We start from the raw sequence: 13,721 nt of genomic DNA, 5'->3' as shown, positions 1-13,721 counted from the left end.
CGAAAAAACCGAAAACCAAACGAAATCCATTGGTTTGGTTTCGTTTTCTAAAAACCGAACGGATCGGTTCGGTTTTCGGTTTCATATGCCAAAAAACCGATCAAAACCGAACCGAACCGAACTAAATCTATTTTAATTTATTTTATTTTTATATCATATTACATTTATATTTATTACTTATAATTTATAAATATGTTAATAATTTAATCTTTTTATCTTTTTATTGTACAAATCTATACAAATTGTATATTTTTAATAAAAAACGTCCAGTAAAAACAATTCGTTTTATAAAAGTTATACAAATTTTAACACCTAAAAAATATAATTACTTAATAAAAAGCTTATCTGTATTTGAATTTTTATATCATATTTTTTTCTTAACAATTGAAAGTTAAATTTATAACATAATATTTTTAAAAAACTTAAAAAACAAAATTTATTAAAAAAACCGAAACCGATCCAAACTGAACCGGAAAACCAAGAAACCGAACCGAACAAAAACCGAATCCAATGGTTTTGGTTTTCTAAAAACCGAATGGATCGGTTTTGGTTTCGGTTTTTGGCAAAAACCGAACCAAACCGATCCATACTCACCCCTAGCGACCATCACCGCTATGATGAAGGTTTTACCCTTATGAATGATTTTCAAACCTTTTAACTTTCTAATGACATTGTATTTTCGATGGCAAACATATTTTTGTTTCTTATAAATTTAGATTATTATGCATTTTAGTAATTTGAATATTATTTAAAACTTTTGGTGACGAATTGGTGTGTTTTAGATTGGTGTATTTCAGATTTTTAGGTATACAAGAAAATTGGAATAAAAAATCAAAAAATCTCTTTTTAATTAAAAATATGACATTCTTTGGGATTTATGGGAAAACGAAAGCACATCTTCGTGCGAAATTTATGGGGAAAAACACATCTGTGGGAAAAGTGTGGGTAAAAAATCCATTACTGTGTCAAAATCGTGGAAAACTAATCTGTGGGAAATATATGGAAAGTTAAACCATTGAAAATCTGCACAAAAACTTTTTTTTTTTTAACAGCGAGTTAGTTGTTAGTAGTTAGCATTCGAGACACCACAGTGACATCCAATAATTGGGTAGTATGCAGAGCTCGAATCACGCATGCCTGAGATGAAACTCAGGACTCTTGAAAATCCCCCTAATAATCCACTCCTACAAATGTAGGAAGTGGGATTTGAACCTTGGTGAATTTTCCCAAGGTCAAAGACACTGTTGGGAATAAATTAGTGGTATGGAAAATCAAGTCTGTGCGAAATCTATGGGAAGTAAAATGCGTGGGAAATGTTTGTACAGCAAACCGTAATTAGATTTAGGAGAGGGATAATGGGTGTTTTGGGTTGTTTGTCGGCGATTCCCCGAAGGTAGAGTGAATCTCTTTACGCCAATTGTATGTGTGATTGCGTTGTTTGGACGAGTTTTGATCTGATTAGTTTATCATGTCTATGTGTATATCAAATAGTGCCTTCGTGAGGTCTCCTTTTATAGGGACGTCCTTGGCTTGGAAAATAGGTCAAGATCTGAGGTTTTCTTTACGGGATATCGTTTCCATAAATGTCGGCATTTTGATAAGAACAAATCTCTATTTTGTAGGGAAACAATTCTTATCCTTTTTAATCTTTCGTGCGCCCTTTATTACGCAGGATCTTCGTGACTCGCTTCGTGACTTAGGCAGGGTCTGTCATCAAGCCCCCAGTCCAAGGGGGTGTTTTGCAAATCAAACATTGTCTTGGACTATTTTTGTTGAACCATAAATCAATGAGGACGTACTGCGGTAAATGCCAGTCAAGAAGTCTTGCACATATCCCAAAAAGCTAGATCGACGGGTAGGGTTTCTTCCTTCTTTCTATAAACTCTTTTTCATTCAACACTTCTTTTATTTTCCTGCCATCTTTACATTAACTTCCCTGTGAGTCTCTTCTTTTTCCGCCGTCATTTACTGTTCTTCGCCTTTTCTCTTTTAATAATATATATTTGTCTTGCAGATCTTCCATAATGTCTTCGAAGAGGAAGGTTGCTGATGTTGGTCCTTCTGTTTCGCCATTTGACTTAATTGATGATGTTGGTCCTTCTGTTTCGCCTGTTACTTTTTCCGGTACGGTGGCTCGCAAATTTATGGAGGAGGAGCTTTTGTCAAAGAATCTTGTCGAACGGGAAAACTTGTTGATTAGCGGTTTGTGTCGAGAGTATGAATATTCTCAGGATATATTGAAGGAATCTCAGTTGTTGTTAGTAACCTATTTGACAGGTTATCAGATTTGGAGAAACGTTTATCGGAGCAAGATGTTGTTGTTAGGGCTTTGCGTGGTGGTTTGGCGAAACGTCATGATGAGTTGCTGCAGAGGGATCTCGAGAATGGAGATCTTTTGAAGAAGGTTGATGGTCTAGTAAACCGGGTGATCCCTTATATCTGTGAAACACTTGTGATAGGTCCCGAGGCGGTGAAACTGGTTGATCTTGTGGTGAACACATCAAAGAAAAAAGGCGTGCTTTCTGCTACTCACTCTAAACATGATCCCCGCTACGTGAAGGTGAAAGAGTCATTTGATCAAGCTATCAGGAACTTGGCTACCTACCAAAGTAATTTTATTTATGATGTTACTCACTTGTCTAATCCTGATGTGCATGATTTTCTGGCCGTGAAACCTCGTTTCGACTAAACTTTTTATTTTGCCTTGTGGAACTTTATGATGGAATATTTATATATTAGACTTTGTATCGTACTTTATTTTATTCCATGCTGTTTTTGGGTTATCTGTTTACGCATCCCTGCCAGTTTGTTCCCATTGGAGGTTCCGACCCTCAACTTTGAAGGCAATTTAGCCTTTTTGTGTGGTCTGCCCCTTCTGGGGCTGTAGTTTCAAGGCTCGTAGCCTTGCATTGTTTTTGTTTTTATTATTTATTTTTGCTAGTTGTGGTAATTCAGCATGCTTTGAAATTGTCATTTGTGTTTGATGTAAAAAATATCAATGGTAGTGAGAGAAACTTAACAGTAAAATTTTCGTAAATTCGAACTATTCCATGTTCTATCGACCGGAACTCCTTCGGGTGTCTCGAGCTTGTATGCCCCATTTCCGAAGGACATCTGTACTCGGTATGGGTCTTCCTACGTCGGTCCCAGTTTACCCTTGTACTCCTTTTCACTAGCGTTGTTTAGTCGTAGCACATAGTCCCCAGTCTTAAAACTTGTGGGGTTCACCCTTTTGTTGTACTATCCTTCTATTTTCTTTTTGAAAGCGGCTTCTCGAATGGTTGCTATCTCCCTTCCTTCTTCTAGCAGATCCAAATCTATTCGTAGTTCCTCATCATTTTCTTCTGTGTTTAACATTCGATGAGTCGAGACTTGGAACTCTGCCGGAGCTACGACCTCCGTTCCGAATGCCAGACTAAGCGGGGTTTCTCCGTTGCTCCTTTTCGGTGTCGTCCTGTTTGTCCAAAGTACCAAAGGCAATTCGTCTATCCACCCTTTATGGCTCCGTCCCAAACGCTTCTCTATTCCTTTGATTATTTCCTTTTTGGTCGCCTCTACTTGTCCGTTTCCTTGGGGGTGATAAACTGATGCGAACGACTGTTTAATCTGTAATTATTTACAAAACTCAGGGAAAACTCCTTTTGCAAATTGAGGTCCATTATCAGATACTATCACTTGTGGTATCTCGAATCTGCATATAATATGTTCCCACACAAATTTTTTCATTTGGTCCCCATTTGTCGAGGCGAGTGGCTTTGCTTCGACCGACTTCGTAAAATAGTCGATTGCAACCACCAGGAATTTTTTCTTGTTTTGCGCTTCGGGAAGTGGTCCTACGAGGTCGATTCCCCACTGTATGAAGGGCCAGGCTGAGATAACTGAGGTCATGTCATTTTTTGGTAGTCTCGAGACGTTGGCTCGCAGCTGGCACGCCTCGCAGCTTTTTAGTAATGCTGTAGAGTCTTGGTGCATAGTTGGCCAGAATTACCCCAGCCTCATGGCCTTTGTTGCGACAGACCTTGCCCCCGAATGGGCTCCACAGATTCCTTCGTGTATTTCTCTGATTATCATCTCTGTTTGCTTGGGCCCTACACAACGAAGCCACGGCGTGACGAAGCCTTTTTTATATAATTTCTTATATAATATTTTGTATTGCGGGGCTTTGACTCTTATCTTTCGGGCCTCATCTTTATCGGCCAGAAGCATCCTGCTTAGTAAGAATTCGTAAATGGGGGTTATCCAATTCTTTCCTTCTTCCTCTACGAGGCCCGAAACTTGTTTTTCTTCTATCGATCTTTCCCTCAGAACTTCTACTAGTACTTGTTTTCCCAAATGTCCAAATGTGAGCCAGGCTAACTTGCTCAAGGCATCTGCTTTTTTGTTCTGATTTCTTCGGATATGCTCTATCTCGAAGTGACTGAAGCATTCAATTAATTCTCGCACCTTTTGTAGGTATAGCTTTATCGTTCCTTGCTTCGCAACGTACTCTCCTTTCACTTGGCACGCCACTAGCTGGGAGTCGACATATGCAAGGATATTGCGGATCTTCATGTCCCTGGCCATTCGCAATCCTGCTAGCAGTGCTTCATACTCAGCCTCGTTGTTGGTTACTTCGAACTCAAACCTCAGTGCGTAAGTGAATTCTTTGTCCTCTGGGCTAATCAACATGAGGCCTGCCCCACATCCGTCCGAACTAGCAGCCCCGTCGGTATACAACTTCCAGGTGTCATGTTCGACGCTTCCTGTTACCTCTAACAATACAGACTGCGTCATGGAGTTTTTCCTTCATGGACTTCGGTGATGAAGTCAGCCAGCACCTGTCCCTTAACTGCATTTCTCGCCCTAAATTCTATGTCGTGTTCTCCGAACTCAATGGCCCACTTAGCCACTCACCCTGATTTTTCCGGCTTCACTAGTATTTGTTTTATCGGTTTATCGGACAAAACAACGATAGGGTGTGCCTGGAAATACCTTCGCAACCTACGTGCTGCGTGAACTAGTGCCAGGGTAAGCTTTTCTAACTCCGGATAGTTGGCTTCTGCGCCCTGCAGGACCCTGCTCACAAAATAAATTGGGATTTGATTCCTATCCTTTTCCGCCACCAATATTACACTCACACATTCAGCTGATGCTGCTAGATACACGACGAGAGTTTCTTTTGGTCTCGGGACCGTGAGTGTTGGTAGGTCTGCGATATAGTCCTTCATTTGCTCTAGTGCTTAATTTGCTTCATCCGTCCATTTGAAGTCCTTATTGCTGGTGCAGCCCTTCAATATTTTAAAGAAGGGGAGCTGCTTATCTGCACCTCGGGAAAGAAAGAGACTGAGTGCGGCGAGTTTGCCATTTAAGCTCTGGGCTTCCTTGATTGTTTCCGGCGCCGATATCTGCTTTAACTTATTTATCTTCGAGGGGTTTACATGGATCCCTTTGTTGCTGACGTAATATCCTAAAAATTTGCCTTCCTCCACACCGAAGGAACATTTTTTAGGGTTCAGCTTCATGTTTATCTTACGGAGGTTTCCGAAGGTCTCAAGTACATCTTCGATGAGGCCTTCCTCATCTCTGCTTTTGATGACCATATCGTCCACATATGCTTCCAGGTTCCTTCCTATCTGCGTCGCGAAGGCTTTATCATTTAATCGTTGGTACGTCGCCCCTGCATTTTTCAAACCAAACGACATCTTTCTATAACAGTAGGTCCCCCTACTCATATAAAATGTTGTCTTATCTTCATCTCCTTCCGCCATTTGTATTTGGTGGTATCCTTTGTATGCGTCTAGAAAGCATTTTAGTTTATGCTCCGTCAGTGACTCCACCTTCCAATCAATTTCTGGCAGGGGATAGCAGTCTTTGGGACAAGCTTTGTTTATGTTTGTGAAATCAACACACATCCGCCATCCCCCGTCCCCTTTTCTCACCATCACAGGGTTAGCGATCCATGTCGGGTAAGTGGACTCCCTTATTATGCGGGCTTGCAACAGCTCCTCCACCTCTCTTCTGGCAGCTTCATCTCTATCCGAGGAGAGGCTGTGTTTTTTCTGGTGAACCGGTTCTACATGCTTTCGCTCATTCAAACGATGCTCCGTTATGAAGGGCTTGCCTTCCAATGTGAGAACCCGAGGCACTCCGGTCATGTCTTTGTATTCCCATGCGAAAATGTCCATGTTCTCCTGCAGCAATTTTTGGAGCTTGTGTTTACATCCGTCCGAAAGGTTCACACCAATAGAGATCGTTTGATCAGGGTATCCAGGGTTGATTACGATCTTCATAGTATTTTCCTCTTCCTGCATATCCTTTGGACTTGCGTCGTCACCCCTTTTTACATCACTGACCTGCTTTGCTGCCTCGTAGGCGGAGGGGATCGTTCCTATCCCCGTCTCGGATCGGAATTTTACAAGTCTGTGAATCACTGAGGGTACCATCTCCAGCTTTTGCTTCGCGGTTCTCCCTAGGAGAATATTGTAAGGTGATGGGGAGCGCACTATTGAAAGGTTCAGCGTCTCGGTTCTTTCATGCGTTCTATCGCTGATAGTTATGTCTAGGTCGATTTCCCCTAATGGCCATGCGTGTTCCCCTGAAAAGCCAATTAACGAACCCCGGGGGTCTACTTTCCGGACTCGTAGGGGGTCTGGTAGTTTGAGGAAGCAGTGTTCAAAGATCACGTCACACTCACTTCCACTATCTAAGTAGACCCTTCTCACCTCGATGTTAAACACCGTGGTTTGAATAATGGGAGGGTCATTGGACGGTTCATCTTTTCCCAAAAGGGGGAAATAAAAACCTTCCGTCTCGGCCCGAGGTATGTCTGGGCGACTGGCAATTCCTTGGTTGATGGCCAAGGCTGCCCTTCTGTCTTTTAGGGGCCTGCTCTTGTTTTTCTTTACCATTTTTGCGACGTAAGTGCACAAAAATCTTTGTCGTGGGTTTTTGGTTCTAGATGGGGTCCCACGGATGGCGCCAAATGTTTGTACACCAAACCGCGATTAGATTTAGGAGAGGGATGATAGGTGTTTTGGGTTGTTTGTCAGCGATTCCCCGAAGGTAGAGTGAATCTCTTTACGCCAATTGTATGTGTGATTGCGTTGTTTGGACGAGTTTTGATCTGATTAGTTTATCATGTCTATGTGTATATCAAATGGTGCCTTCGTGAGGTCTCCTTTTATAGGAACGACCTTGGCTTAGAAAATAGGTCAAGATTTGAGGTTTTTTTTTACGGGATATCGTTTCCATAAATGCTGGCCTTTTGATAAGAACAAATCTTTATTTTGTAGGGAAACAATTCTTATCCTTTTTAATCTTTCGTGCGCCCTTTGTTACGCACGATCTTTGTGACTCGCTTCGTGACTTAGGCAGGGTGTGTCATCAGGTGATCTGTGGGAAGATAAATCCGATGAAAGTTTCCCTTACGAACTTTTTGCTCGTGAGAAAATCGTGTGAAATATAAATTTGTTGTGAAAAAAATCGTAGAAAAATACTTCCCACGCCTCTAAACAACAGCTAAAAGCCGTGGAAAATCGGTGATTCTGTAGTAATAGTATTGGGTCGGAAGACCAAAACTCATAGCCAATCCTTGTGGAAAAAGTATATATTTCTATTGATAAGTTGAATTATTTAGAGGAATAGAGGATTTATGGAATAGACTCGTAGTAAAATTAATGGATTTATTAAAAGTAATAATAAATTATAAACAATTGAATGTACAATTAAAGACATGTTAAAATCATTACAAACAAATTAAACCAGTTTTCCTTAGTTTCTCCAATATTTTGAATCACCTAATCTTTTGTCCGATATTGAAACGTAAGTTGACCAACATTATTTTGATTTCCGTTCTTGGGTGCGAATTTCTTCTTCCTTCACTACTTGTTTGGAGGCATCGGCGTCGTCTACGTGTTTGGCTTCATCCAGAATCATTGCTTCTAGTTTATCTTCAACTTCCTCCAGCTGCTCCATAAACAAAAAGTTTAACATTGACGTTTTATAAGTTTAAATATATAATATCTTGCACGCAACTATATAATAGGGTCCCTGATCGAGTTTCTGAATGAAAAATTTGTACATATATTCAATTCATGTGACCACTTATTCATATACAAAAGAAAAATGATAAACTAATTAACTAATTTAGTATGTTATAAATATTTTTCAGAAAAATGAGATAAATATCTTTGTTGATGTAGATAATTAATGTAAAATTTTATAGTTATACAAAACTAGGTTGTATAATTATTTTAAAAGATCAAAGGTTTTTTTTTTTTTTTTTTTTTTTTTTTTTGAAAGGTGAATTTCGCTTGAAACTTCGTGTCGCGATTCGACAGCGGGAGGTATAGCATACGTTGTCTTAACTGGGTCCGCGCTAGAGAGCTCACTCGAAGTAGAAATGCCTATTTCAAATACCCAATGGGAGGAAGACCCCCCAACTAATTATCCACCCGAAGGCACGACGATTAATAGGGGTAAACCTTTTCCTCTCAGACTTGAACCTGGATATACCAAACCAAGCCCTCATAAAAAGACTACCTATATCTCAAAGTTGGTGAAATTGAGATTCGAACCTAAGATCTATAGGTCACCAGCGGAACTCCAAACTATTATACCAACTCATCATATATGGTGTAAATTAATTTAATATGTAACAAAGATAATATAAGTTTTTTAAAATTGAAATGTGTATTTTTTAACAAAATGGGTCTAATTTGTATATAATAGTTGAAGTTATATATACTTTTTAACATATTTATCGCATCTCATTAATTCAAACCTGCAATAACTTTTTATTTATTTTCTTTACCAAAATCAGTATATGATAATTAATCATTCTTATAACACCGGAAAAGAAATATCTATCTATATAATTATTAAAACAATAAGAAACCAAACGATTCTAAAGCCTCTAAAGTGATATCTTATAGCAAAAATCAAACAAATGTCGATCATTTATTATATATACATGATAAGAGTTTTGAGGTTATATTTTCCTCCCATAGCTCTTCATCTTCTGCTCATCGTATTACGAAATTCGTAAGTTTTTATATTGCTTAATTATAATTATATTTATTTACGATTTTAACATGACTCATAATTTTATTACATTTAGATTCGTTAATCTTTAAAATTTAATATGATTATATTAAGGATTTAATTACATTTGATCAGAATCGTAAGTTTTTATACCCAGATGTTTGGTTTTTTAGATTGATATGTTCCATTCTTATGTTCAAAATCTCCTGATGTTATACGTGGCCTTTTGAGGTCTACTGCACAAAAGGTACAATATCATGTTAGTTAGGATTAAATTCATTAATTTATATGTGTTAGCTCTAATGTTAGTCTTATTCATGTACTACATATTAGCATGTTACATATCGTTATCATATGTTAGTATCTTAAAATTAGCCATATGTATGTATATGTATGTATGTTCTTTTATAATGAAAATACCTCTCCATTATAAAAGGTTGGTTAGTACGATGACATGGTTTTGGTTCTTTATTATCGAAAATGGTGTGTTACATTGATGTGAAACATGATAGAAAAAAAAATTGTTATTCAAAAAACGATGTTGTAAATTGTAATTATTATATGAACGTTTCAATGGAGCAATGGCTACACATATGGTGTTTCTTTATAATGCTAGACTAAATCGATATCTAAGCAACTGTTCAGTGAAACCACACGTAAATTTTTTTTTAATTACATTCCAAATATGGCGTACAACAGGTTAGGATCACTTATTGTACACCTTCGAAGCCATAATTTCAAGTTTTCTCCAAATACTATTGACTAAAATATATTGTCAGATTTTTAAATTCCAAGAAATCGATTTACAAATCTGAACAAATATATTCTTACACCAAATTTATATATCTAAATTATTGATTTAACATTTCAGGATTCTGTTACGAGAGACAATAAAGTAACTTTAAATTTGAGAACCCCTACTACTAATAGCTCACAACGAAAACGTTATGGGGATCAGATGATCTAAATTTGGAACCAAGTGTCGAGTCCAACTAAAAGAAATGACGTGTCCTCAATTTAAATAATGATGACAATCCTTGATCCTCAAAGACGATGCAGTGTTTTATATGTCGTTAGTTTTAGTTTTTTAAGTTTCTATTAGATCTAAACTCGGTTTTTTTTATTTTCGGTTAAAACTTGGTATGCAATTGTATACCTTTAATAATTATGACCTTAGTATTATATATTTATTGTGTTTATATTTATTAATATCATCATTACGCATTTACTATTAATAGTTGCCGAGGATCACGCGGGTCAAAAACCTTGTAATATATAATTAACTAGCTAGTATGGCCGGGTTGTTCAAAATGCGAAAGGCCAGATTGTCCTAACAAAATGAGTAATCCTTACAATCCACATTTTGCATATATTTAGGATTTGTAAATTGCAATCGACTAATCGTAATTAAACAACAAAAAACAGAGTTATGTATACGCAAATTAACGATCCTACATACGGCACTACAAGATATCATAATTAAAGAAGGTAATTAATTAATGAGATCGACAGTAAAAAATCAGACCTTATCGATGATATCATCGGTAGCATGGGCAGCCTTAGCTACCCCTTCAACCAGCTCATCGATGGATTCCATGGTTTTTCTAAGTTTGCTGTTTTCGGGGAGATCGTCCGTAATATTATCGATCATGTCATCAACTTTCTCCGCTACATCCGCGATAGCTTCTACTATATGCTCCACCGAGTTCACAGCCGTGTCCACCTTATCTAACATAATCATCATGAATATTTGGTATAGTTATATATATATATATATAGATATCTAATTAATCATATAATAGACTCAATTTGAGTCTAAATTTACACACGTAATAATTAGGAAATGTTACTAAAGTAATATATATATATATCGAATTGAACTTACTTTTTAGTACTTGTAATGGCCCCAATTTATGCGTGAAAAATGGTAAAACAAATGTTAACACGATACCTACAATCCAATTTCTCCTGAAAGAGTTACAAATAAAATAATTGGCTTAAGTAATTAGATCATATCATAAGTTAATTTATAAAAGACTTATTAAAATATAACATAAGCAAACTTAAAGTCATTGTACAAAGACAAAAAGTATTTACGATCAAAGTTGAAAAACAAAAAAATAACTTTGAAAGTCATTGTACAATTAAAATGAGACAGAAATTAAGAATGTATAAACTGAAGTTTACATAGAACCGGAAGGTGACCCAGAAGGAAGTGGAGCTCCGGGAGGTGGTGGAGTAATGTTGCTGCGTACAACAAAACTTCTTCTCGATATTCTCTTTATGGGATCATATTGCAAGCTTGTACTAGTAAAATCATGAACTTTTCGTGATGCAAGATCCGTGTTATACGGAAATGAAATCAAAATTGATGCTAAGTATCTCGAGTTTGAACTTGGGAGTGTCGAAATGGAAGAAGCACCGATAAATCGTGACATAGATAATGACATTTCTTAGCTTTTTTACAGTTTTCTTGTTATTTTATGTAGAATTGTAGTTAGAGATACAAATGAGCTGGGGTTTGATTATTGGATTGAAGAGATAATATGATGTTCTTAAAAAGAAAAAAAAAAAAGAGAGATATATGATGTAGTTGACAATGGACTTATTAAAGATTTGAATAGTGTGTTGAGGTGTATTTGCATGTGTTTGTATATTACGAGAGATAATATATAAAGATATATATATATATATGGTGGGCGACGAACGGGTCATGGAGATGGAGCTAACCAAGAAACGTCATTTCTTATGGTCAAAGGTGGAGGTTCCTTATGAAAGGCAGGCAGTTGTTATTATTTTACTCTATATAACACGTTGTCCTTAGTTTAATATGAAATACAATAATTATAAACCTCTAGTGCTTACGATATAATGTGACGTGAATAAAATTATATTGAAAATAAAAATACGTAATGAATTATCGAACTTTTAACCTTCATCATTGTTTAGAATAATTTGATAATTAACAATTCATAGTTGTCTAGCAAAAGATTTAGATCATGGAAGACCTCGATCTGACCCTGTGTTTTTTTTAATCCAATTGACTTTTCAAATAAGGTTATCTGGAGTGGGGCGTGATCCTCCAAATTTCGCCCATAACTTGCCTGGAACACCATTCCCCTCGCCATTTACGCGCCCCCCAAACACATCCAGGCGGAATATTTCTCTCGTCCAAAACTCTCCTTCCAAATCTCCTTGTCGCCCAAATCTTGCTCAAATATCGCCCCCTACACCACTCCTCTCTTTTCCTACCAAAATTTTCTTGTCACATGACGGATATCTTTCCCTCTTCATCTCCCTTACTCCGTTTAGCCTAAGGATCAACTTCAGACAATGATCAGATGTTTTAAAATATCACCCTAAGGAATTGAGAACACATTTATAGTAGTGGTTTTCTAAATTACTCAAATTTCATATAGCTTTAGATAACATGATTTCTTTCGTATCATACTCGTACGACTAGATTTTCCCACCTTCAATTCGCGTGTTACTAAAAGTCCTCAAGTGAGAGATAGTGGCACATGTTGACCCTGAGTTATATTATTTATATTGCATGTGATGTGAAATTGTGTATACCTCAAATAATGCCAAATTGCCAATTGGTACCTACTACCTAACACATTAAGGATTATCCACAAATGATTATAATTTATAAACCTCATCAAACCAAAGGCGAAAATACGAAACCGGCAATTTGGTTCCTATCTGCCTAATTAACTTGTTTGCCATATGTTTAGCGGACCCAATGCATTTGGGAAAAAACGATCCTAGCGCGATTGTAGCTGACCGTTCTAATTTTGACTTAATCAAAAACAATGTTTTTTTTAACAGTAAGTTGAGAATCTAATTTCAGAAAACACCTGATCATGAAATGGACAAGCTCAGCAATACTTCGGCCCACTAGGGGTTCGAGAGCTATTAATGATACCGAGAAAAAAAACTCCATAAACTTGTCATTTTAAAGAGTCAAATTCAAAAATTGTGGAGAAAACAAAGATGATCATCTGCAACTTTTGAAATAGTAAATGTATAACTTCTTGTTTTTAGCTAGAGCCCAGAAATTCGAGGATCATTACCACAATGGATTATTTGATTTCTCACGTTAATATTTTTGGAAGTAGTAGATGTATGACTTCTATAGGTAAAGAAAAGAGAACAAGGGAAGAAGAAGAGGTTAGTAGGTAATGATTACCTTAACCCTCAATTTATTAGATAATACTCCAATACCCACTTTTAAGTATTCAACACCTTTCTTTATCATTATCTTTCCCGTTCCCTACCCAAAAAACCCCCAAACATTGGCACCCCTAAATTCATTTTGTTATACATACAATACAGGGCAGGTTGTTGACCTTTGAGTTAATCATATTCTCTTCTAAATTTTTATTATATTATATTTTTTGCATGTGACGTGAAACGTACCAATGCCAATTGGTACCTAACAAGTGATTACAACCACAACGTGAAAATAACATATAAATATATTTTTTATTACACATGAATCATAAGTTACAAGCAGATTTTTGTACCTAACTCTTTTAATAAAATTGGTGTAATCACACTTAGTAGATGTGAATTACTTGTGAAAATTAGGAGATCTAACATAAAATATATTAATCGGGTCTGTTAAAGATCCCCTTTAGAATGGATCCTCTACTTTAAAACCCTGAATGACCTTTATCATCAGGCTTGAACTCAAA

The 13,721-nt window shown here is 36.9% G+C and overlaps 1 protein-coding gene across 1 annotated transcript; it reads right to left on the bottom strand.

Annotated features, from left to right (window-relative positions):
- Window positions 1-7,644: 7,644 nt before the first annotated feature.
- Window positions 7,645-11,541, bottom strand: LOC122590044. Its single transcript, XM_043762380.1, has 4 exons — window positions 11,209-11,541; window positions 10,907-10,989; window positions 10,547-10,749; window positions 7,645-7,944 (listed from the first exon to the last, which is right to left on the bottom strand). Exons 1-4 carry the CDS (start codon window positions 11,469-11,471, stop codon window positions 7,816-7,818), a joined length of 678 nt encoding a protein of 225 aa, XP_043618315.1. The 5' UTR covers window positions 11,472-11,541; the 3' UTR covers window positions 7,645-7,815.
- Window positions 11,542-13,721: the final 2,180 nt, after the last annotated feature.

Source organism: Erigeron canadensis, chromosome 2 (assembly GCF_010389155.1).
Source record: "Erigeron canadensis isolate Cc75 chromosome 2, C_canadensis_v1, whole genome shotgun sequence".
Lineage (NCBI taxonomy): Eukaryota > Viridiplantae > Streptophyta > Magnoliopsida > Asterales > Asteraceae > Erigeron > Erigeron canadensis.
This window is presented reverse-complemented; position numbering and strand designations above follow the sequence as displayed.